This window comes from Lutjanus erythropterus, chromosome 14, assembly GCF_056507025.1.
Source record: "Lutjanus erythropterus isolate fLutEry1 chromosome 14, fLutEry1.hap2, whole genome shotgun sequence".
Lineage (NCBI taxonomy): Eukaryota > Metazoa > Chordata > Actinopteri > Lutjaniformes > Lutjanidae > Lutjanus > Lutjanus erythropterus.
In genome coordinates, this window is record NC_139330.1 from 23247437 (window position 1) to 23271570 (window position 24134).

Sequence of the window (24134 nt, forward strand, 5' to 3'; positions counted from 1 at the left end):
AGTTTTGGTGCCCCCCTGTGTAGGAAAATATAGTTTGAACAATCATCATCACTGATGCTTCCTGGAGGGGAGTCTCTGCCTCATACTCACTCTGCAGATTCAAGCTGAGTGAAACATCCAAAGAAAAACAAAAATTCAAAATTCAAATGTTCAAAATGTGATTTTTAAGTGAATAAAAATAGACTGTATACGTTACAGAAAGGTGCAATAAAGATGGTCTAGTTCACCTTGTGTAAACAGACTGATATATCACAGATAAATGAATGAATGAATGAGAGGATGAAGCGTGGAAACTGTACTCAGTTTCAAGTCATAAGTGATATTATTGATCTTCTTGGGCACTGGTTTAAAATATACCTTTAAATGTCTTAGGTTCTCATTGAATTGTACTGTATTTTCCTGCAGCTGTGAAAATTCTCCATTTAGATGCCTTGCTGCTTCACGTCAGACAAAGTGATGGGCAATTTAAAAGACATTGCAGAGAAGGTGTTTTTGTAAGAATCTTTACATTTTAACATTTTCTACTGAATGAAACAGACTGGTCTCAAGCTACGTTTAACTGGCTTGTAAGAGTGATACACAGCTCCATGCAGGTTATAATTACTGTAGAAAGAGAAACTAGGGAAATAGATGTTAGTAAAGAAGCCATGGACAGAAAGGAAAAAGTGATTTCATGTGAAATATTCTCTATTTCCATATTTAAAATGTCTGATCATCTGCTCTTGCCTGGATCCAGACCTTGAAATCCGCCCACTCCATGGAGTTGACTGATGGATGTGTGGATGGAGTGCAATGAGTTTACAGTTCAGTCTCATATCAGGCAATATCTGCTCACGAATGTCCTCTAATTCATGTACAACTACCGCAAAATAACTACATAATGCACCATATGACCATTATACAGAGAACGTGTTATAAAAATATTTTATGAAGTATAATAAGTTCATTATAAAGTCAATGAATATGCACTCTGATAACGTGGTCCACAACAATAGGAGTCTGACAAACAAGAGGAACAATACAAACATGTTGATCATTGTTTCCCAAAGCCCAAGATGACGTCCTCAAATGTCTTATTTTGTCCACAACCCACAGATATTCAGTTTACTGTAACAAAGGACTAAAGAAAGCAGAAAAGATTCACATTTGAGAAGCTGAAATCAGAGAATTTGGACATTTTTTCCATAAAAGAAGTGACTCACGATAATTAATTGATTGTCAAAATAGATGGGAATTGATGAAATAGTTGGCAACTAATCAATTAATCGACTTATTGTTGCAGCTCTACTATTTATATTAAGAAACAAGAGGAATGATAAATATTACATATTAAATCACAAAAGACAGCAACTCAACATTAAAGATTTAATGTTTATTGTCAGTCCAGTTATACAAGTACAAATATGTCAAAAACTCAAAAAACATTAAAGACAGCAAGTTATGTAACAAAAATAAAAATGATTTAAGTAATTAAAAACAGAAAAAATAATTAATATGATAAAATTATACAGTAATAAAATAAAATGTGCATTTATAATATAAAATATACAATAATAAAATAAAGTTATACAATTATGAAACAAACAAAAGCGACTATTTCTTACAGAAACTGTTCTGATGTAACAGTACAGCTGTGAGTGAAGTTGCAGGTGGTCTTCTTGAAATGTTTGGTAGGTTATAAAGGCATTTTTATTCTTTTTGTTGTAAGTATTTTTATGCATTTATGTCTTGCTATAGGTCATCTCAGTGCAGCAGCGCTTTTAAATGAGCATCCTTTGTTTTGAAACGTACTTGAGTTGTTGCACAGCAGCAGAGATGTAATGTGACCCTCTATGTGCATGTCAGACTGTATGTTGAGCCTCAGCAGTGCATCTTCTCACCGACTGCAGCCACAGAGCAGCGGTGGCAGCGCGCCTGCGCAGTGCATCCAGGGGCTCGGCGGCGTTCGGTGCTGAAGTGGGGCGGATGGCAGAAAAACAGCGGCGATGGACATTACACCGCAGGATTCCCATTTACGATGTCGTTAAACGAGCATCGGGACGCGGCGTTTTCACCCCTGTCACCCTAGGACACTGACAGCCCGGCAGAAAGCGGTAAGATGCTGATTATTGTGCGCTAATGCTCCACACGGGCTGGCTAGCTGCCGTTAGCACGGCGCTAGCTGCTGCTCAGCTGCCACCTCCTCCTCTCGCTGCCAGAGATAGCGGATCTGTCGGCTAAAGCTAGCGAGCAGAAAGTGGGTGGTGTTTGATTTGTGAAAAATGTCGGTGCGACAGTCAGCGCCGTGCAACCCTCTGTCTAATCGCGTTAGGGCTCCGCGGTGTGTATCAGCTGTGAGGGGATCTCCTCTGCCCTCCTCTCCTCCGCTCTCCTCCGCCTGCTGCTCGGACCTGCAGCGGCTGACTGAGCTCAGATGGGTCGGAGCAGCTACAGGAGAAACCATGCAAAAACAGCCAGCTAGCCAGCGCTGCTAGTGCACAGAGGCAGAGAACAGGGTCCGATGTGCCTGCCGACTTCTTATCTGAAGATATGCACAGGCCTCCAGGCAGATGCAACAGATCCACTGCTGCGACATGCATCCACCAAAACACTATCCTGTCAACTTCGGCGCTTTAAAGTTCATTTTGTCGCCGCTTAGACTCGTGTGAAGCCCTTTTACTCTGCTGTCATGCTCAGGAGAGAGATCGTGTAGTGCACAGCTCAGGCAGCACACTCACTGCAGTTTCCCATGGGTGTGTTGAGTCAGAGGAGCCCAGGTTATGTTGCCACTACATCCTGGAAGACTTCCTGATTCATCTCATTCAGCTTTAACTCCTCACTCACAGACGTTTTGTAGAAAACCTGCTGTCTTATCGACGATCGATGATATTTATTCGTAGGGTGGAGGGATTTCAACTGAAGATGAATAATTACCCAGCACTTAACTTGTCCCTAAACACACTGAATGATATCCTGATTGTTCTCATTGAAACTGTAGATTTAACATGACTAGAAGACTCAGATAGTTGTGACGTGGATTTATATTTGCTATAATCACCACTAACATGATTTCATGGTTTAATTATTTATTAGACAGAATTTGTCTTTACAGTTTTGTGTTTAAATAACTTTCACTGTCGATTAATCAACCGAATGTTGTCTTGATTAATTTATCGATGGGTTCTTCTGTAAAACAGGGGTTCTCAAAAAGTGGCCCATGGGCCAGTGGTGGCCCTCAGAAACATTTTGTGTAGCATATTTTAATAGTTCCTTTTCAGTACTTTCACCTCAGTCGCCTACATTTTATACAGTAGCATCTGTCAGGTTTGCAGTGACATCTTGTAGAAAGCTACTAGTTGAATGGGAACGAGCGGCACCTTGTGAGTGTCGCAGGAATTGTGTCTCGTCAAAAGTCGCCACGAAAAAAACACTATGGTTGAGGAGAAAAGGAGGTTTAAGGAAAAATGGATCAACTTTTGCTGCATTGGACACTTTATCTGCATACAGATGAAGTGACCTGCCTCACCTGTAAACAGGTGAATTCGGTGCTCATGAGATTTAATGTCATTATGAGGACAATCAAATCCTACGATGAGTTCATGGGTTGTCCTGTGCGGCCTTTGAGATGAAATGAAAAATTCCTTCTTAACTCTTTTAGATCATGTTGACCCTATTTAACCATATATGGCAAAAAATAATAGAAAAAACAATTTTTGTTGTATTTATTGTATTTTTTCCTCTGTAAAACAAAGGGTGTGCTTATGTGAGCTAGAAGCAACCAGTTTCAACCAATAATATCTTGGCATGAACCTGTCAATCAGTCTTCAACTTTTTGCGATGCAGAGCCATAAAGCTAAGATTTATTAGTTATATATGCAGCAGCGTGGTCCGTTCACCAAAATAATGTGGTTACAGACTGGCTGGCAACAGTTTATCCACTTTGGGGAAGGTGCTATCTGTGACAGCAGATTATGGGTGAAACTGGATATTTTATGGAGAAAATGATTTCTAGTTTTCCCTCTGATGTTCTCCGGCTGCTCATCTTCAACCCTGGGTGAGAGTTTCTGCAGGTGCTGCAATTAGCGGGTAACGGAACCAGACTCAGCAGCATCTGAACACATCTGGAGTGAGACTGAACACTTTCTCTGAGACTGACAGGGAATACAGTACCGAGGTCATTTACTGATATGCTTTCCTGAGCATCCTGTTACCTTTACTTATCGCTAAAGTAGCTAACTGCTAACTACCATTAGCTCAGTTAGCCATGCAGCTAAGTTAGCTGACTGAGCCCTGGGATGTTAGGAGCCAAACCTCACAAGCAAACCACCTTTGTGCTGTATTCCCTGTCGTCAAACCTCTGTCGGTTACTGAGGCGGTGTTCAGTCCCAGTCTCACCATGTTTACTGGGAGCTCCCAGTCCAGGAAGAGTCAGCCAGGTTAATGGACCACTGCGCTGGGAGGGGATGTTACATTAACATTTATTCAGCACTATTGCCTATTGCATCAAGTCCTTCCCTAAGTGCCTTTTCTCACAGGAAACACATAAATATCCAGAAGCAAATAGCACTATGATTTCCGTTTCATGTCGACTTTCAGTAATATGCTGGCTCCCTAAATTGGCACTCTGAAAATTGTTTTGTTTAGCCAGGTTTTCAAAACCTAAATATTTTCAGTTTACTGTCATATAAAGCAAATAGAAGCAGAAGATATCACAGTTTAATAGGGTCTGACTTTTTGTTTTTGCATTTTTGCTTTAGAAATTGCATAAACGATTGGTTGATGATGAAAATAGTTCCAGATGATTTTACTGTCAATTGACCGACCAGCATCAGGATGCTTTATTTTCTCTTCCACCTTGTCAGCGCCCCAAAAAACTTTGGTAATCCTTTTCTTTATTTAGGGAAACGTGTTACTAAAGTTATTCTTAAAGGCCATCTTGCTCTTGGGAACAGCCGGCTGAAACTCTCACAAGTACAACACAAAAGCCTTATCTTTGCACACAGCTATGCAAAATCACTCTTCATAGAGTTTTGATATACAAGGGACACTTTTGTTTTCAAACCAGTTTAAACTGGCATGAGTGCATATTGAAGCTTCTCTCTCTAAGGGAATGGTTTTACAGTAGAGCGGTACTGGCACTGCATGCTGTGTCATATGGGCCAGATGTTAGCAACGTTTCAACTCTTAGTTTTGTTACATTTGTGATACAATGGCTTTCTTCTTAATACAAATGTTTGATAGAATTTATTTAGTAGTAGTAATATTAAATATCTCTTATTATCATTGTCTTTAACAATGGAACCTCTGACAAGCCTAGCATATAGTATATCTAAGTACAGAAAACAGAAAAGGGGAAAAATGACCGTGTTGAAGTGTAATATAAGATAAATGGCCAAATTCCTGTTTGTTTTTATGTATTTATTAATAGGTATACATTCTCCATTTTTTCAACAAGTTTGGCTGTTGGGCATGTAAAACGTCTGCGTTGTTTGCTAAGGTGCCGAGCTTTCTCAGCTGTTATTGGAGCACAAAGCGAAACAAGGCGGGAATAAGGAAGGGTCAGTTGTTAAAAAGCAATTCAGAGATTTTCTGTTCTCTCCTCTGTTGTTCTTCAGTGTCTTTAGTTGCTAAATGAAGTCACTGGTTAGTGATAGTTTATTAGATAAAGAGTCTTCTAAGTCTGTTTATGAGTAAGCAACTTGTTGGAACTGTAATTCCTATGTGAAAACATGCAGCATTAGAGCAACCGACAAGCTTCTGTAGCCTTGAGGGTCTTACAGTTTTCAGCGACAAAATCCTGTTAATGGCATCTGACTGTGAAGTGTTTGGTTGTGGCAACTTTGATGGGTTTAATCTATTTCATGATGAGTGTTTAAGGTAATTGTAATGATGATGACAGTACCATTAATCATTTGTTGCATCCGGTTAATTTCCTGATTGGGTTTATTTTATCTTATTTTGACCACATCCTTTAGCTTATCACTGATATATCTGTGTCAGCCCTTAAACACTGTGGTCATTAGGATACATGTTTTTTCCACCAGAGACTGATAACAAGTTTATTTTTCAAGTGTTTCATGCAGTGTATGTGTATATAGTGTTATCAAGGAAATGTATTTCTCATTATACGACACAGGATTGTATAACCGAATGCAAGTTGTAGTCCTTTCATGCTGCACACATATAAAATATATACAAATATTTGCATTAATAGAATGCAATATAAAAAAAAATTATAAGCATATATACATAAATACAACACAGGTAATAATTCTGAATGTAAACAGCAGCAACAAGATGGTGAAGATAATAATTCACACAACAAGTCTGACATTTTGTTAAACATTATCCAGTAGCTTTTACTGTGGTTTTGCATAGAGAACCACCAGTGTAAACACAGAGTCCTCCTCCCCTCGTCCTGCTGGAGTCTCGCTTGTTGCATTCTGTCAGCTCAGAACTGCTCCACTTACAAAGTGCAATAGCTTGAGCTGTAACTTGATAACTTACACTGGGTGCAGACTACACAATATTATAATATCATCAATATGGTTTCTATACATTCTTGTTCCAGGAAGTCAGAACTGATGATGTCACATTGGTTTTGAAAAACAGCAAACTATGTGTGGTCAGGGGAACAGTGTGTAGACTGTGATTACGCTCGGCCAAGTCACAGCAAGAACTTGTCATTTTATAATCGCCTAACCCGACACATCGATCATCTTAACAGATAAAATATTGTGTCGTCTGAATCCAGCGTAAGTCATTTTTTAACAAATTTAAGGGATTCTTATCAAAAAGGTTCATGTTAAGAGGGAATGGTGGCTGATATATTGTTTTTGGATATGAAGGGTTATACTGGCCCTCCAAAATCTAGCGCTTAACAACCTATGGGCTAGGTTTTATGAGTGTAGTGGTATGAAGTGTATTGAAAATCAGGTTTCTGCTCTCACTGTTGCATTTGCTGGTGTGCACTTATGTCATTATATAAGCAGCAGATATATTTCCACACCATTGTCACTAAGGATGAATTACTTCACCTTTGGTAGATAAAATGATTCTGTGAAAGCCTGTCTTTGTTTTGTTTTTCAGATGCTGTTCTTTCACTGCTCCCTCTACTCTCAAGTCCATAAATGACCCTTTCACCAAGATCTAAGGAAGCCTAGGCGGTGACGGCGAGTGAAACAAAAGTGAAATAAGGAAACGGGGATAGGAAGCGGTTACATTTCACCTCAACTCTCGTGTCCCTTTCTGTGCCCGTCGGTCAGGGATGGTGAGACCAGTGACCTCTCTTCCCTGTGGTAAAAAGAACGCCCTCGCCTTGCGCTGCATCTCCAGTGAGCTACACAGACGCTCAGACAGTCCACCAGTCAGTCACTCCGTCAACCAGCCTGCTATCGTCCAGCAACCTATTACCTCACGCCATGACTGCTCTGTCTGACCTGTTTTTAGGAACTCACTAATTCATGGTAAGTTTGACTTCTGTCCAACATGATCTGTTGTTATTAGAGGTATCTGGATGAGCCGTAATACACTTGGTATTAAAATGTGACCTGTATCTGGATAAGTTTTCCACATTGTTGCATTTTCACCTACCTTAGATCCAAACACAATGCAGGTCAGAGTACCTCCAGATGTGGTCAGGCACATTCTGGTCAAGAGGCATTTCCGCCCATCTGGATAACTTATCTGGGTACAGATCACATTTTAATATCGGGCATCAACAGGGTGCAAGGTTATGTCGTTTGAATGAGAGTCTACATTGTTAGAATGAGAGGGAAGTAAGAAAGAGGTGCTTTATGTTTCCCTCTGCGAGATGTAAGATGTCTCATAACATAAAACACCATGCAGCTGAACTAACAAAGTAAAAATGTATATGTTAAAGCCAGTTTGAGTAGTTATGGTTGAAGTTCTGGAGGCTCAAATTTTCTTCAGAACAACCAACATTCCTTTAGTGCCGTTATTCCAGCCCAGAGCGAAGTTACAGAAGGAAACACGGCTGTATATCTAACCTGCTTCCTCTGATTAACGGGTCGGCCTGTACCCTACTCCAGGTGCTCTATCCATTAAAAAGTTTGTGACAGCAATCCCACAGTAATAAATTACATAGAGTATATGATACCATTTTCAATACCCGTACCTTTAAGTGATACCAATGCCAATAGAGTATTTCATTTAATACTTTTCTCAATACCCATCATCTTCATGATCAATGGAAGCATTCCTGAAATAATCTTTCCACATTTTCTGCATTTACTTTTATCAAACACCACAGTGGTGGCATGAAATGCAGGTATAGTTTGACCGGAGAAGTTTCAATAGTTATTTCACTCGATACCATAAAGTTTTGGAGTATCGATACACAGCTCTATATAGATATGTGTATGTACTCTCCTTCATAAAAATTAAAAGTTTGGCTACTTTTATGATGATTGGGTGAGTTCAAGGCTCTGATTGGGCTACTTTTTGTCCATCACATCTGGCAACACTGCTAGTAGCCCACAGTAGTGTGTAATCCCATGATGTAGTATGCTAAACAATACAGGCAAATTTTTGCCTGTGTGTTGTTACTCTATAACAGACTCTTAATATTATTTACTGCTCATTCTTATTGATTAATAACCTGATAGTGAAGCAAGGTGGAAGCTTTAAAGCAGAGCTCCGCGATTGGATAAATACGCTGCATGCTTTATGGCTGCTATGATGTCCTATATTTTGATAGAATTTAATTTAATAATAATAATAATAATAAATTATTATTTTCTAATGAATAAAACCAATGCATGAATGACCAGTCTTATAGCTCTCTTTTTCATCATCTCTTTTTTCCCCTCTCATCTCAGCGTATTTGTATTTCCAGTCCATATTTGCATGTCCTGTAAATGCGGTCTCCTTCTCCAGGTTTAGAACAAAGCCGTTCCCTTGCTGTCGTTTGCATCTCGCAGCCTGTTTTTCCACGGACGCTGCCTGGTAGCTGAATAACTGATGGCCACTCCACTGGCCAGGCGACGACATTTGCATATCATGCAGGTCGTCTCAGCCTTACCTGCCATGTTATCATCAGTGTAGTAAACGTGTGTGCAGAGTAGAGCGAACGGAAAAGACGGGAGAAGGTTCCTCTGTTGGTACACAGTTATTTTTATTTGGATTTTTAAGTCTTAAATGAGGAGTTTATTTTGAACCATGACTCTAGAGGTAAGAGTTCTATTTAATGTATTGTACTTTTGATTCCCAGATGACAAGACTGTAGTTAAATAGTGCATTTTTCACACTACATCTCATGGTGAAGTTAAGCTTAAATGCCCCAAATTGTGAAGTGGCGTCTCCGTTCATTAGTATCTCAATAAAAGAAGAATTATTGTTGACATGGCATCATCTTCTTAGCTGATTTTCATAGTATTTCCCAGTGTAGATTTTGGGCTATCTGTGGGAGAACTGTTATATTTAGAGCTCACTGCACAGTAAGATAAGGGTTTCCCCGGCCTATTTAGCTCACAAGTAGCCAACTGAGTGTTATTATCTTCTGCTTAGAAGAAGATGAATAATAGCATTACTAGACTATACTTTATGTTATAATCTCAGGTATTAAAATTAGTTCTGAGAGAGTGGTACTTCTATTTAAAGTAGCCTAAAGGGTTGGAAATCCCCATCAGGGCTGTTGTGTAGTGTTAAAGTGACCCTTTACTCGTCCTCTACATGCAAGGCCAAAGCCACTGGCACATTCACCCTCAAAGCCTCTCTAACGGCCAGGGAAAACAACAGGCGACTGCACAGGATAGTCCACAGCAGCTTTAAGGAAGCCCTTAAGGAGTGGGACTATGTAGATGTTAAGAAGGTGCACATTTTAGTTACTTTAGTTACTCATAGAAAATAATTGTTAGTTGCAGCCTGTAGTAAGATTTGTGCATTTTAGAGCTTGTTCGTGAAAAGACACGTTGCTTGTGATTTTGAGTGAACTGACCCTTTAACACTGACGCTATTGTTCTCAAAAGTTTCCACAATTTCAACAAGTATTGATTTTCATTAGGCCATCAGATAAACTATATATAATGTTTTGATCAAACCCACAGGCAATCAGCTTACAGTAATATGGAGAATGGAGCCAAATATCACATTATAGAGGATTAAACAATCAAGTGTTTTGAAATGGTTTGGCTCGAGGGATGCTGATGTTAGTCTGTTGGTTGGTCCACCATTTTGGTCCAGACAGGATGGACTGGCGTGATATTTGGTCATACAGACGATCGTAGTCCCCAGGTGATTTGTAATAATGACTTTTAAGTGAGCGCTGTCATGAGTGATTGGATGAGCTGAAATTATTTTGGTGATTCCTTCATTCTATCATCATTCTGTAGCGTCCCATTAGTGTTGAAACACACAAACGTTCAGATTGTTGTTGAAGTACCCACTGTGTGTTGTAGCGGCAAACTGCTCTTTTCCCAAATCTTCCTAAAACCATTTTCCCATGTGACCCGACCTAGGTTTCTGATGATGATGATGCTAGGTTGAGGGAGGGGAGGGCATCAGTGCTCCAACCTACACCATTGCATTTTGTTAACAGCTGATTGGGAGTTTCCAATTTAAAACCTGGAACTTTATGATCATGCACCTGCAAAACTAAGGACATTCCCATCAGCCTTCTCTGTACTTTGTGTACGTGTCCTGCAAGCAAATATTAGCATGTTCACATGCTCAGTGACAGTGATGCCCATGGCAAACACTGAACCTGCTAAACTTCAGCATGTTAGCATGCTGATGTTAGCATGAACATGCTCATGACCTGTTTGATTCAAAGCATCAGCAGAAACCACAGTACTCTGCATCTACGATGGAATGAAGTGCTGGTCTCATTTAAAACAAATCAAAGTCCTTCAAACAGCAGCAGTACATTCAGTGTGACCACAGGGCCAGTCTCTGAACGAGACACCACATTATTGAAGTTTTTGTGGTGTATCCCTGTTTAAATCCTCATTTCCTGCCTGTGTACAGGATGCTGCACGTTCTGAGGCAACATACAAGTGCGTGCGTGTTCATGAATTTGTGTATTTACCTCACACGTGTGTCTGTCTGTATGATGTGTAGAGCCCTTTTCTCTGTCTGTCTGCACCCGTTGAAACCTATGTGTAGTGTCCGTCAAAGTGAAAGACTCGGCTTAATGCCAGAAAATCTCGTACCATACAAGGAAGGGAATCCTCTCTGTCCTGCTTGAGTGCTCCTTCTCTCTCGCTTCATCACACACTCACTCACACACACAGTGTCTTTTTTTTCCCCCTCTAATAAGATATATGGCTGGTGAGCCATAAGTAAAACATGGGGACCAAATTAGAAACTGAACTCTCTGTTATATTATTATTAATTTGAATGGTATTTAACTGTGTTTACTTTGTGTGTGTGTATCTGCTGTGCAGCCCCGGAGTGTGAGTGGAGTGGAGATGAGAAAAAGGCAGGCGGCACACATCGAGGCCCCACCCCAGGCCCCTGGACAGCCCCGACCCAACACCTGCTGCCTCTGCTGGTGCGGCTGCTGCAAGTGTCTCTGGTAAGAAAATACTGTAACAACTATATTATAATATATACTCTGTGCCTGCCGAGTGAATACTACCTGACGTGGTTTTCAGGTAGACTGTAGACTGTACTTAAAGCAGCTGTAATCAATAAAATTAAAAGGACAATGTATCAAATGACAGTCAGTTATGAACCTACAGATGATTATCAACTGAATGGAGAGCTCCCCTCAGCTTTAAAGAGCTTTATTTGGAGTTTCAGCTCATTTTCTGGCTGCAGCTTTACTGTTTTGGTTCACTCTCACTTCTCTCATAGAGTTTCTTTTGGCCACAAAAGGCAGCTATTTTCAGCGAAAAAGCTCTAAAAAAAAAAAACCCCAAAAACCTGTACACTACCTGCTGAGCACCAAAGAGCAGACAGACACTTAACGATAACTCAAAAAGAGAGTTAATATTGGTCTCACATTCATCAGGTAGCCAGACACATGACTTCAAATGAAAGATACTGTTGTTCTGTAAATGCTGTATGTGTAAATAAGCAATGGTTTTCTAACACCTTTGCCACAAAATGTCAAGTAGCCCAAAGAAAATATTTTACTGCAAGCTTAAAGTTATATGTGATAACTTGGACAGAATATAAGAATTTGCAGCTTCAGACATTTTGTTAGATGATAAACAAGGGTATGGTTTTGAAAAATCTACCAATGTCAGTATTTTAGTATTAAGTCTCATCTCATCGAACCAGAAGTTGAAGTGGTAATCAGCTACACTTCTATGTAAATTAATGTTAATTTTACTGCACCACAGTATAACCAAGAACAGCTTTACCAACAGGCAACAGTGTGGCATGACATCATCTGGTGACTTTCAGCATGTTTTACAGCAGGCAGTAAGTTTTAACAACATTTAATTGGTGAAGAATTTACAACATTTCTTGTGGCTATAAGAAAAGGTGATGTTTTGAAGCAACGAGTATAAATTAAACCAACCAGACCAAAAGTCCAAATTAAACACATTTGATCATAAGCTCATATTAATAGATTCCCAGTATACAGCATCGTTAAAATTGCACTGTTGGACAACTTCTTTACTTTTGATTGTTTTTTTGTATCAACAATGTGCTAAAAAGTGGATCTGCATTCACTCTGCAATTTGATATCAACAGTGTTAGTTGTATTAGGGAACAAAAAAATACCCCTGGTGCCTGAAACAACAAACAGTTGGTCCTGCCCTTAATCCTGTTGCCTAATCTGTGATCTTTCCCTGATGTTGGGTTTCATTGACGTTCATTCTAACGCATTGCTGGTGTATAATCCAGAGGGTCTCAGAGCTAGTAAATCTTAAAACAGACCCACGTTTTAACAGCTTTCAGAGTTGAACAATTATGAAACCAGATGTTCAAATCAAGTAATTTGTATCTACATATTGGCCAAAATCACAAATGTGCCTTAAAGGGCTTCTGCTATCCAGAGACCCTCATTTTGAATAATGAAGACACAACATAGGTGGTGGTGGATCACATAATTTGTAGTAAGTTTAAACAATGTTTTCCCAGATATTACGCAATTATACAGTGGTGAAACCTTTTAACTTGCATTGAAAGAAAATTAGTCACCAAGTATTTGGATACTTGTTCATTTTTCAACAAAAATTTTCACATTTTTCCACATTTTCTGGTTGCAGATTCTTAAATGTCAGGATTTGCTGCTTTCGTTTGTTGGTTATGACAGTAAATGAAGAGTCTTTGGGTTTTAGGCTGTTGGTTGGACAAAATAAACAATTTGAAGACATCACTGTCGGCTAGTTTAAATAATCGGAAGATTAATCGATAGTTAAAATAATCATCAGTTGCACAACTAGAATGTTTGAAATGGTATTTGGTGCCAGCAGCTCCTGTACTGTCAGCCTGTCAGTGAGTCAGAGGTGTGTGTGAAAGGTAATTCTGGGAGTATACAGGGTGATTTTATTTTTTCACAACATATTTTATCAACAACCTTTAAGCCCACAAGGACGGTGACTTTCATTTGAAGTGACATGCTTTTGGGGAACTGAATGGAAACTATGCAAAATTACTTATATCAAGTACATCTGATAAGATATAATGTATTTGCTTAGTCTCTTGTTATAGGAAAATTTAGAGGGGCGGACATGCAGACCTCAGCACAGTGTCTTTAGTTCAAGGATGACCTGTCTGTCTACTTATTATCAGCATGCAGGTGTTTCACAGTAGGGTCGGGCGATTTATTAAAAATTTGTAATTGGCCTCTGTCACCTCATCAACCGGCGATTGGCGATATATTCATCCCCCATCCCACCACCACCCTCTCCTCCGGAGTCTCAGCTGGGAGATGTGTGTGAGCGGCGAGTTTACTATGTTACGTACGCTGCACTTCGTCCAAAAAACAAAATAATAATAATAAAACAAAATAATTTATTCAAACCTGACAGAAAAGCATGTAAAACTCACCAAAACCATCTTTGTTAGTTTTTCCACTGTCCCAACAATCACAGACTCTGTTTTAGTTTACATAAATTCTTATTTCACCATGTTAGATGTTTAACAATGCCCATAGACCTTTTTTATGGCAGACGTTGATATGAACTAGTAGGATAAACACAGGTGTTACCAATGATGCTAATTAAAGTCTCATTCCATTTAGTGTAGCAGAGCCTTTTCAGTGAGTCAGCATCCACAATAGCAGCACCCTGCCTCTGTTTGACCTGAATGGAACTGAACCTTAATTAGTATCATTGGTAACACCTGCGTTTACCACGTTATTTTTTGTTATGTTAAATTGCTGACCTTGAGCTTTGAAGGAAACCAGAATAATTTGGGAAATATGCTTTCTTGCTAAGAGTTAGATGAGAAAAAGTGATACCGCTCCCTTATGTGTGCATGAAGATGGAGCCATTAGCCGATTAACTTAGCTGAAGACTGGAAAGAGCTTGAGGTGAAGAGCCACAAGCGCACAGTTACACAAACAGGAAGGTAAAAATAAGCTTTGGATTTACGAGGAACCACCAGAATATCCAGGACAGTGACTTCCTGGAGTCACTGGTGGTTCCCCGTAGGACAAATACTAGTTCCAGACCGGCACGTAACTCCACATAAAACAAAACACACCTTCTAAAAATATGAATAGTTGTTTTTCCTTAGTCCTCTATGACTACAAACTGAAAAGCGAAACAAGCAATTTAAATATAGGAAGTTGTCTGTTTTCAGTTTGCCTTACAAAGATGAGGGGGCAGTGAACATGTCTTTTTAACTTATGAGCTATGAGGTATCAAAACGTTTGTTATCTTCTGTTATCCTGTCAAAAATAGCAATAAATAAATGTATAAATAAAGAAATATGTCACTCAGTATTTAAATGTATCGATAAATTGAGAAAATAACACAAATTAAAAAGTACACAGCCAACACAACAAAAATACAGACTGCACTGCAGGTCAGACGCAGATTTGCCCCTGAGCAAGGCACCAGAACCAGTCAGTTAGTGCTGTGTGGCTCCTGCAGCTGCCTCGCTGTGGCTGCGCTCTTTCCGGGAGAGAGCAGTGAATGAAACATTGTTTTCAGGCAGTGAATGGTGAATGTGCTGCTTCTTTCACACCACTTCATCTGAAGTGGTGGCAGCTTGTGGACCGGGCCCATAGTGAGTGCTCTGTGACTCCGCTCTGTGTTTCTCAATCAAACGCCGGTGTCAGAGGCTCCAGAACGAGCCTGGAAAACTGTCTTCAGTAGTCTGTGGATTTATTTATTTTCGTTTTAAAGCTGGGGGGGTATAATTTCACCACAGGTTTGTGTTGAGTTGCACATAAACCACTGAATGCTCCCCGTGTTGCTTTTTTTTTTTTTTTACTATCATGAGTCAAGCTTTAAAGGTAGTGAAGTTTTAGAGAGTTGGGGTGTATTAAAGCGTTAATGGGTCACGACTTTTTTGCTTTTTCTCTATTATCCACCCTCCCTTCATACCCTCTAACGCCTCCTAACCCGCCCTCACACAAGGCCCTTATCTAGCCGGGGTGCCTTCTATTTCCATCCACACATCACATGCAAAACAGCTGTGAAGAACAGCCTGTATATTTAGCCGTATTGTGAGGGCGCCGGGGGGCTGTGGCAAGCTTAGCCCATTACTGCTGCACAATGGGGACTTTGACAAGAGACAGCAAGAGGAAGGAAAGATCCTCCATGGCAGGACAAAAATAGATGGCTCAGTGTGTGTGTTGCATTGTGGACTCAGTAAGTGTGACTGAGCTACGATAGACAGAGGCTACCGTGTGTGTGTGTGTGTGTGTGTGTGTGTGTGTGTGTGTGTGTGTGTGTGTGTATGTGTGTGTTTCAAGTGTTTTCATAAAGGCTCTAACTGAAGCTTTATTGTTTCCTCGACTTTGAATATATGGCAGCATTTACTGTAGATTATTTTCATTGGTTGAAGCTCACACTGATATTTCCCACTGCGATTAATAACTGAAAGAAAACTGAACAGAGCTGCAACAGTTGCTTCTGTTATTGACTGAGTTATTTTCTTGATCAATTGATTTATCTTTTGAAGTATAAGATAAAATGTAAAATTGTAAATAAAAAAGTGTCTCAAATCGCTTTCTCTGTCTGACTAGCAGCCCAAAACCCAAAGATATTCAGACTGCCATGATATATGGCAAGTAGACGCAACAAATCCTCAAATGCAAGAAGCTGTAACTGGATAATGTTTGGATCTTTCACTTGATTAATTAATTGATTATCAGAAAAGTTTCTGTGAGCTGTGGATCAAAATCTTTTTGGGTAATGACTGTTTAATACTTAAGTTCCACATGACAGGCTACAAATAGTGGTGACCAATTTTAAGGTGTACTCCCGTAGTTCAGTACTTGCATAAAGTTAGGGAACTTGCAAGTGACTGATATATATTTTTTTAATGGTCAAAATTGATGTAACAAAGTCTGTGATATTCTCTCTAATAGTCCTCAGAAGGGGCCAAACTCTAAAAACACTGGATCTTTCCAGGATTTCCCATAATGCAACTCAATAGCAGGATGTCACTTGATCATTCATTTTGTCAGATTTTGGAAAGCTCCTCCAGAGCCACAGAAAGCATCATAAATCGATGAGTAGACTGAACTTCATGTCTGACATCGACGGACGAGATCACTTTCACCTTTTTAGTTTTTTTCATTATCAGTAGCCACAAGGCTTTAAAAATGTGAGTATTTTGCATGAAAAAGTAGAATTTAAATGTACAATATCTAAATATTGCCACAAAGTAGTGTGGGAGTTATTGTCTTCAGTGTTTAACATGAAAATCTATCTGAGGCGACCACTATAAGTCATATTCATGGACACAGTGATGTATTGAAGTCGTATTCATGTTGCACTTATGGTCGCTGACTTCTATCCACATTCTCTGTGACATATCTTTTTATTTTTAAAGTTATAGCAACTACTAACTAACTAACTAGCGGCTTGGTGGAAATGCACCATTACCTTGAATAAAATATGGATTTTTATGGATTTGAACATTATTGGAAACATTTTAGATAATGCAAGTACACATATACACACATATTATAACTATTATAAAAAAAGAAACATGTTTGAGACTAAGACCCTCATTATTAGCATAGAGGACAGGTGTATGAATGTGTATTATTAAGGGGTGTATGCAGTGAAGTAATGGTGAAAAAACAAACCAGTTGACACGTGTAACATCTATAAAAATGCCTGTTACTTCTGTTGTATATCTGAGTCCTCATCTAATATTTTTTATCATGAATCTCCCACATATCCCACTGTAGTTTTCCACATTGTGCACAGTGAAAATCTAGCTCAGTGTACATGAAAAACTAATGTAATTCTGAGCAGCTCTGTATAAAGTTAATGGGGCCTGCGTCATTGCTTTTGTTTTAGCTGTTTCCAATTTAATTTTGTATGTTGTGCTGTAGTATTTTGAATGATATCAGTGGAGAGTGAAGTTAGGAACTGTTGTGGTCTTAAGGTTTAGATGGTATATAGAGTGTTTATTATTATTATGCATGCCGGCAGTCACTGATGGACACTGTCAGTGCTGTGTATTTGCTTGTTTGGCTTCGTGGTTCACCTGCTCACGATGCCGTGCATTATGAAGTGATTCCATGGTCTTAACAGAGTGCATTTGTGTATTTTGACCGCTGGTGTAGCCATACAAAAATAGAAAACTCGACCAGCCTTGATACCAATCTTGATTTCCTCCAGACATGCCTAATCAGAGGAGAAATTATTAAGTTGTTTGACTTTTCTCCCTTCTTCTCTTATTGATCTCAGTGTGTAGTTGCAGCCTTAACCGTACATTAATATAGACAACGACCTTCATGTCAAATATGTAAATGAAAGTGATCCATCCTGTCTCCAATCCAGGAATGAAGACAGGATGGAGAGGAGTGAACGACAGACCTGCACCAAGATGGACAGTATTGAAGCTACAGAAGAACAGTAAGTTGAACCATCGTCCCTCTAGTCTGGCCTGTTTGTGTCAGCATGAGTGTGTGTTTGTGTGCCTCTGTCAGTCTGATACATGCACGTATTAATTTTTTAGACGCCCCAGTCTGGAGGAGGTGCTGTCGTGGTCACGGAGCTTTGAGTTGATGCTGCGCTCGTTGGAGGGCCGGGAGGTCTTCCGGGAGTTTTTGCGCTCAGAGTACAGCGAGGACAACCTGCTTTTCTGGTTGGCCTGCGAAGAGCTGAAGAAGGAGACGGATTCCTCAGTGGTGGATGAGAAAGCCAGGATCATATACGAAGACTACGTGTCCATATTATCACCCAAAGAGGTACCAATTTTTTGTGTTAGCTCAGTAGAAGAGAGTTGGTTTAAGATTGCTTGTGAAATCTATCTAATCTATCTAATCTAGTTTCCTCCAAGAGGACAAAAAGAAGCTTAAATCATTTTAACTGAGAGAGAAGAAGTGATTCTGAAGTGACCAAAGCACATGAAATTAAGACCTTGAACTCTCACAAAATACTCAAAGACAGCATTAACCATGCTAGCAGCGCGTGCTCTAGGGATGGCAGTTTCACTCTGTTGTTCGGTCGGTCCATTTTGTTGCAGGCTCTCACCAACTACTGGATGGACTGCTGTGAAATTTCATACAACTTTTCATAGTCATGCCACCCTGAGGTTGATTTTAAGTGAAAAGTCTGAGACATTCACGCCCCCCATCAGGATGAATTCTAATCTCGTCGCTGATTTCCTGACTTTCCATGTAGTGTTGTCATCATGTCGGAATTTAAATTTGTCCAATACATTGGTTCATCATCAAACACCAGCAAAACTAATAATGTTCCCATCAGCTTCAGCTTTGCTTTGTGGGAATTGTCATCTTCATTGCTGATCAGCCACCATTGCTCAGGCACAAATGTTCAGACAAGATAATGTATTAAAGTTTAATTCACATAACTTTTGTCATGTTCACTGCTTTCCTGCCTCACCCTCTGATGTGTCCGACGCAGCCAGTGTTTTCACTAAAGTTATAGCAACTAGCAGCTAACAGGAAATGCACTGTTACTTTGAATAAATTACAGATTTCTTTGGGTTTGAGCCTTGTTGCAAACATTTGAGATAATGTAAATGCACAAAATGTGAAAATGTTACATATTTATTTCCATTAACATGTCACATGGACCCTCGTGCATCCATGGTACTGTACAAACCACTTACAAAGCTGCCATTGTTTATGAATCAAGTTTGTTTACTTTACCGCAGGTGAGTCTGGACTCGCGGGTCAGAGAAGGAATAAACCAGACCCTGACGGAGCCCAGCAACCTGATGTATGAGGAGGCCCAGTTCCAGATCTACACCCTGATGCACCGCGACTCCTTCCCTCGTTTCCTCAACTCCTCTGTTTACAGAGACCTCCTGGCCAACAGGAGGCGCACCTGCCTCGACACCTAGACTCCTCCACCCTTCTCTCATCACCATCGTACGCCAACAAGACTACTACTTAAACTTCAAATACTACTATGGTGCCAGAAGTCGGGTTTGGAAAAATCTCTCCCTCTTTCTTGATTGAAAAGACTGAATGACATCTGAGATAGCTGGTTGTTTTTGTTATTTATATTTTTTAAGCAATTTATATCCAGTTGTCCACTGGAGCCAGGTCGGCCTTTGCTGGTTGGTTATTGGTCAGTTTGAGACCATTAATGCTGGCCAGTGATTGTTTTGCTAGCAATTTGTGCTGTTTGTTACGGTTGACTGGCCCAACCCAACGTGTCAGCTGTCGGTTGAAGTGTCCAACCTGATGGCCAGCTGTTGATTAACTGTGGATGAGGACTCCTCAGGCGGTGGGGACAGAAACAGAGAGAGAGAGAGACAGAAAGGACACGCCAACTGTTCCTGTACTGTAATATTTAGACCTCATGCTTTCTACCCTCACTTTAATACTCTCTAACTTTCATCCTCTTTCATAGTTTTCCGTTTTTCTACTTCTGTCCCATTCCTCAGATGTGTTTTAATTTCTTTACGGTCCAAACATGACACCTAGTTGTTGGTGGGAGTTGGGGCGTCTCTGCCCAGTTTAACCAGTAGAAGCACTGGCTCTTCTGCATGTAACTCTCTCTCTTTACAGTAGCTTGACGATGTAAGCCGCGGACTGCAACCGTTTTTTGAATATTGAGATGTATTAAGACGGGGGACGTGTCTCTCTGTCTGGCTGTCTATGTTCAGTGAAGGGAAAACTTCTGCCAATTTAAAGCTTACTGCAGTTTTTTTATTGAGGAGGTTTGATGGCTCCTGCAGCAAAAGCAGCAGCAGCACCTACACATCCATCCATCCACATGTCCATCCATGTGTCCGTCCGTCCGTCCGTCCGAGCACTTTCCTTCTTTAGGATTCTTTAACTGGGAGAAGTAAGGGCTAGAATTGTGGTTGGGCAGCTACATGTATTATTATTACATTACATGAACTTTAAACAAAAAAAAATCTCTCCACTGAGAAAATCACAATGCCTTTACGTGTAAGAAAAAGGCAGCACAAGCGCTGCTGCGGGAGTTTTTTCTGGAAAGCAACCACAGTTTGTCCAGCGATCCCTACGTCCCCATCTTTTTTCTTCCCTCCTCCTCCCTCCTACTCCTCCTCCTTCCTTCAACTCAAACCATCACAGCCTGACAAGCACAGGTGGGGGGGTAAAAAAAACACACCGCTGGAGAAAATAAAAAGACCCACATTGACTCCAAATAGTCATCTACATTTTGAAATTCTTGAGCAGAAAAAGAGGGTTGAACGATGAATTGTGGGAAGCTGGTTCTGCTCGGAGAACTAACGCAGCATGCACTGAATTAATAGAAAGGGCTTTTGAGCCCCGGCCTTTGTCTGTAAGGCTTTAGCTTTAGATGCTGTAGGTAACACGACAGTCCCCGGAGTTGGACGTCCAATATCACACTGCAGATTTGCGACCCGGGTGCCAAACATGATGTCAAAGATGCTGTGAAGAGATATTAGACACAACTCAATGATTCTGGTGCATGTCTGTTACTCCAGCAAAGGATGCTGGGAGAGGGTATGGTAGTCCTTCGGTTAGCTACTGACCATTAAAGACACTCGTTTTTTTAACCAGAGCTAGTGAAGAGGGTTGGTGTAATAATGCTAACATGCTGCCAAATCAGGCTAAGATGTTTGCATTAGCCATGCTATGAGCTAGCCCTTTCGACGAGGCTAACTAGGTTTCAGCATGCTGTAGGAAAGCGGTTAGCATGCTTGTGCTAGCCATGCTAATCCTCCATCCCACTGCCAGCCCTCACACACTCTGGTTTGTTTTTCTAATCTGACTTTGACAGCATGCAATGATAACAGCTATGTGTGTGTATGGTACAGTTACACACTTAACTGAAACTTTTAGAAAAAAGAAAAAAAAAATTTACGGGGGTCTTGCCAAACGTCCCACTAACATCTTTAGTATATAAGAGGACATTTTGTTTCTTGATGATGTGAACATTTGAACATGAACTTTGTTCCTGGCCTGTGGATGTGCAGTAGAAAGTGCATGAGTGCAGTATATGCTATTTTTTCTATTATTATTATTATTAACTGGGACTCCAAGTAAATTGATTATGTCACATGATGAAGAGCAAACCTCTTGTTTGGTTTGGTGGTTAGTGCAGTCTTAAAGTGTCAATGAAACAGTGCCACTCCTCACTGACAAATGTAGGCATCCACATTGCCACCTCCTCTAACTACCTGAAGTTCACGTGCCAAGTGTGGTCTGTATTAAATTTAAGAGTAGACACTGCAGGATATCCAGCAGACTATTGAAGTGCAATTGGATGTAGCTAGTGATTATTGATTGGAGTCTATTTGAAGCTGTGTCCCACTCTGGTAGACTGGTTTTGGATTGTAAACTACTAATCATGACACCTTACAGGATACTCAAAATGTTGCAATGCCACTGATAGCAGCTTTTCACACTGCATATTGTTAGCCCAGGGCTAAAGGTAGTCCTGGGCTAATTTTGTTCCCTTTCACCCAGACATTGTTAGCTGAAGGTTTAGCTAAGCCTGTGGCTATATGATTAAATTTTCATCGGTACAGCAACTGGTATGAACATTTTAGAACGTACCATGGCTTCTCCTTTGATCTTTAAGTCCATCTTTTAGCTGACGCTGGCAGGTTTTAGCCCTGGATTTAATCAGTTTTCAGGGGATAACCCCACAAGCTCCAGAGCAGGGCCAGCAAGCCCTAGACTAAAGTCAGGATTAGCCCACTTTGGAATATGCCAAGATTGTGCCAGAAAACTTTCTTATCCTGGGGCTAACAGCTCCCTCAGGCTAGGGCTAAGTCAATCGTGAAAAGCCCTATGGTTAGCGTTGAGTTCTGGGTTAAATGTCCGTTGGTACAGCAGCTCATGTGAACAGCCCAGTTTTACACTGGCACCTTTTTAGCCCTGGGTTTAGTTGATTTTCAGGGGATAGCTCTGCAAACTCTGGGCTAACTCTTCTCCAAAGTAGGGCCCTAGGCTAAAGTTAGAACATGCCATTGTGAAAGTAGAGTGAAAAGCCTTTAAAATGGCTGCCTCCAGTTAGTATTTGTGATTTTTACAAGAGAACGTAAAAAAGGAAACGTATCCCATGGAATCATGGGGTTTTGAGTTTTCTTTCAGACTTATTTGCAGTGTTAAAAGTGCTAGCTACATGGTGTTGCCAGTTCAAAACCAAGCTATCATATGTCTACAAAAGCTTCCAGTGGAGAAGTATTGATAATAAATCAGTAAAATTGACACTGTAAAGTAAAGTAGGAAAGTTAAAACCAGTAATCACAAAACAGTTTTGAAATAAACTATATTTAACCTTTGGCAATACAGTACACACATGCAAACTACATTAATACCCATGAGGTCTTGATAGATGTTGCTTAGCTGCTTTAATGAAGAGCTGTGCATGCATGCGCTCAGTTGATCAGAAACAGAGGAATACAGAGTAATTAATCAATCCTGATACTGAAGGATCAATTTTCACACTTACTCTTTTGGAGCAGTCTTTATTTCCAGGAAACATTAAGCATTTTAGATGTTGTATTTGAACAATTCTGTAACTTAATGACTCAGTAGAAGAATCCCTGTCACGCATAAAGCAGACAAATCCCTCTTCTGCACAGTTACAGCTCTGTTTCCTTGTTGCTGAGTCTATACAGTAATTAACATGAGAATGTTTCACCAAGAACCAGATAATGAAATCATGGTGCAATTAAATCAAGTTTACATTTGTAAATTGTGAGATGTGTTTTACCTTATTAAACAGGCGTAACAGCAGAGGAGCCAGCAGGTTTAAAGGCTGGCAGGAGACGCTGCCCTGTGCTGACTCTGTTAGCACTTCACAGGGTTTACAGGGAGGACAAACAGCAGAAACCCAGGTAACAGTGTTTTACAGGGAGGACAGACACAGCAGAGACTTCTGCTTATGTCCTTTCCTCTTAATTTATTGTGACTTTTACACAGTGGGGGGAAAGTACACGGTTGTTTATTTTTAATAACTGCATTTCAAATGTGGATTTTACAAGCAATGATGATGATGTGAAGTGATGTAGTGTCATCGCTGAGTTTAGATTTTTGTCTTTAAATTTACATGGGTACCAAGTGAGCGGGGGTTTTTTTTAAACGTGGCTGTGGTTTTATCGACTGAAAACAAGGTTGAGAGCTGAAGTGTCCTGATAGGTTGGAGGAGGTTTGCGAAGCTTTGGCCTTACTGACACGTTTTATTTTTTTTTCCTTTGTACAAAAAAACAACAACAAACGTCTCTGTAGGCTTTTCACTACCTCTCATGTTGGTTAATTTATTTCACATCTAGTTGTCAATGTACAAGTTGTTTTTAGATCTACTTGAAGCCTAACACTGTAAACAAAAATGTGCACAGAAAAATGACTATGTATATGACAGAGGGGTTAAAGAGAGCTTGGCCTAGTTGACATTATTTTTTGTTTGTATGTATGTTTGTTTTAATTGTGTTGAGCTGAAATAGATTTTGCATCTCTGTAAAGAATTCAGGAATCCACTGTCTAAGGGCTAATCCCATTTTTGCCTATGCAAATCTGTTACTGTGGGTGAGTTGGGAAAGGGCGAGCTACCGCACCTTTCACCTGTTGTAGATGGACCATGGTTTACATTGCCCTTTGCTGATATTCTTCAATCTTATTCAGC

At 40.1% G+C, this 24134-nt stretch overlaps 1 protein-coding gene across 1 annotated transcript; it reads left to right on the forward strand.

Annotated features, from left to right (window-relative positions):
* The first annotated feature begins 1577 nt into the window (after positions 1-1577).
* On the forward strand, positions 1578-20306 carry rgs17 (regulator of G protein signaling 17). Its single transcript, XM_084735800.1, has 6 exons — positions 1578-2093; positions 7069-7445; positions 11385-11515; positions 17871-17945; positions 18049-18280; positions 19213-20306. Exons 2-6 carry the CDS (start codon positions 7443-7445, stop codon positions 19399-19401), a joined length of 630 nt encoding a protein of 209 aa, XP_084591926.1. The 5' UTR covers positions 1578-2093; positions 7069-7442; the 3' UTR covers positions 19402-20306.
* The last annotated feature ends 3828 nt before the right edge of the window (positions 20307-24134 follow it).

Coding starts and splice junctions, on each gene's coding strand:
- rgs17 (XM_084735800.1), top strand. Junction 17,946..18,048: donor ATTGAAGCTACAGAAGAACA/GTAAGTTGAACC, acceptor TTAATTTTTTAG/ACGCCCCAGTCTGGAGGAGG. Junction 18,281..19,212: donor CCATATTATCACCCAAAGAG/GTACCAATTTTT, acceptor ACTTTACCGCAG/GTGAGTCTGGACTCGCGGGT.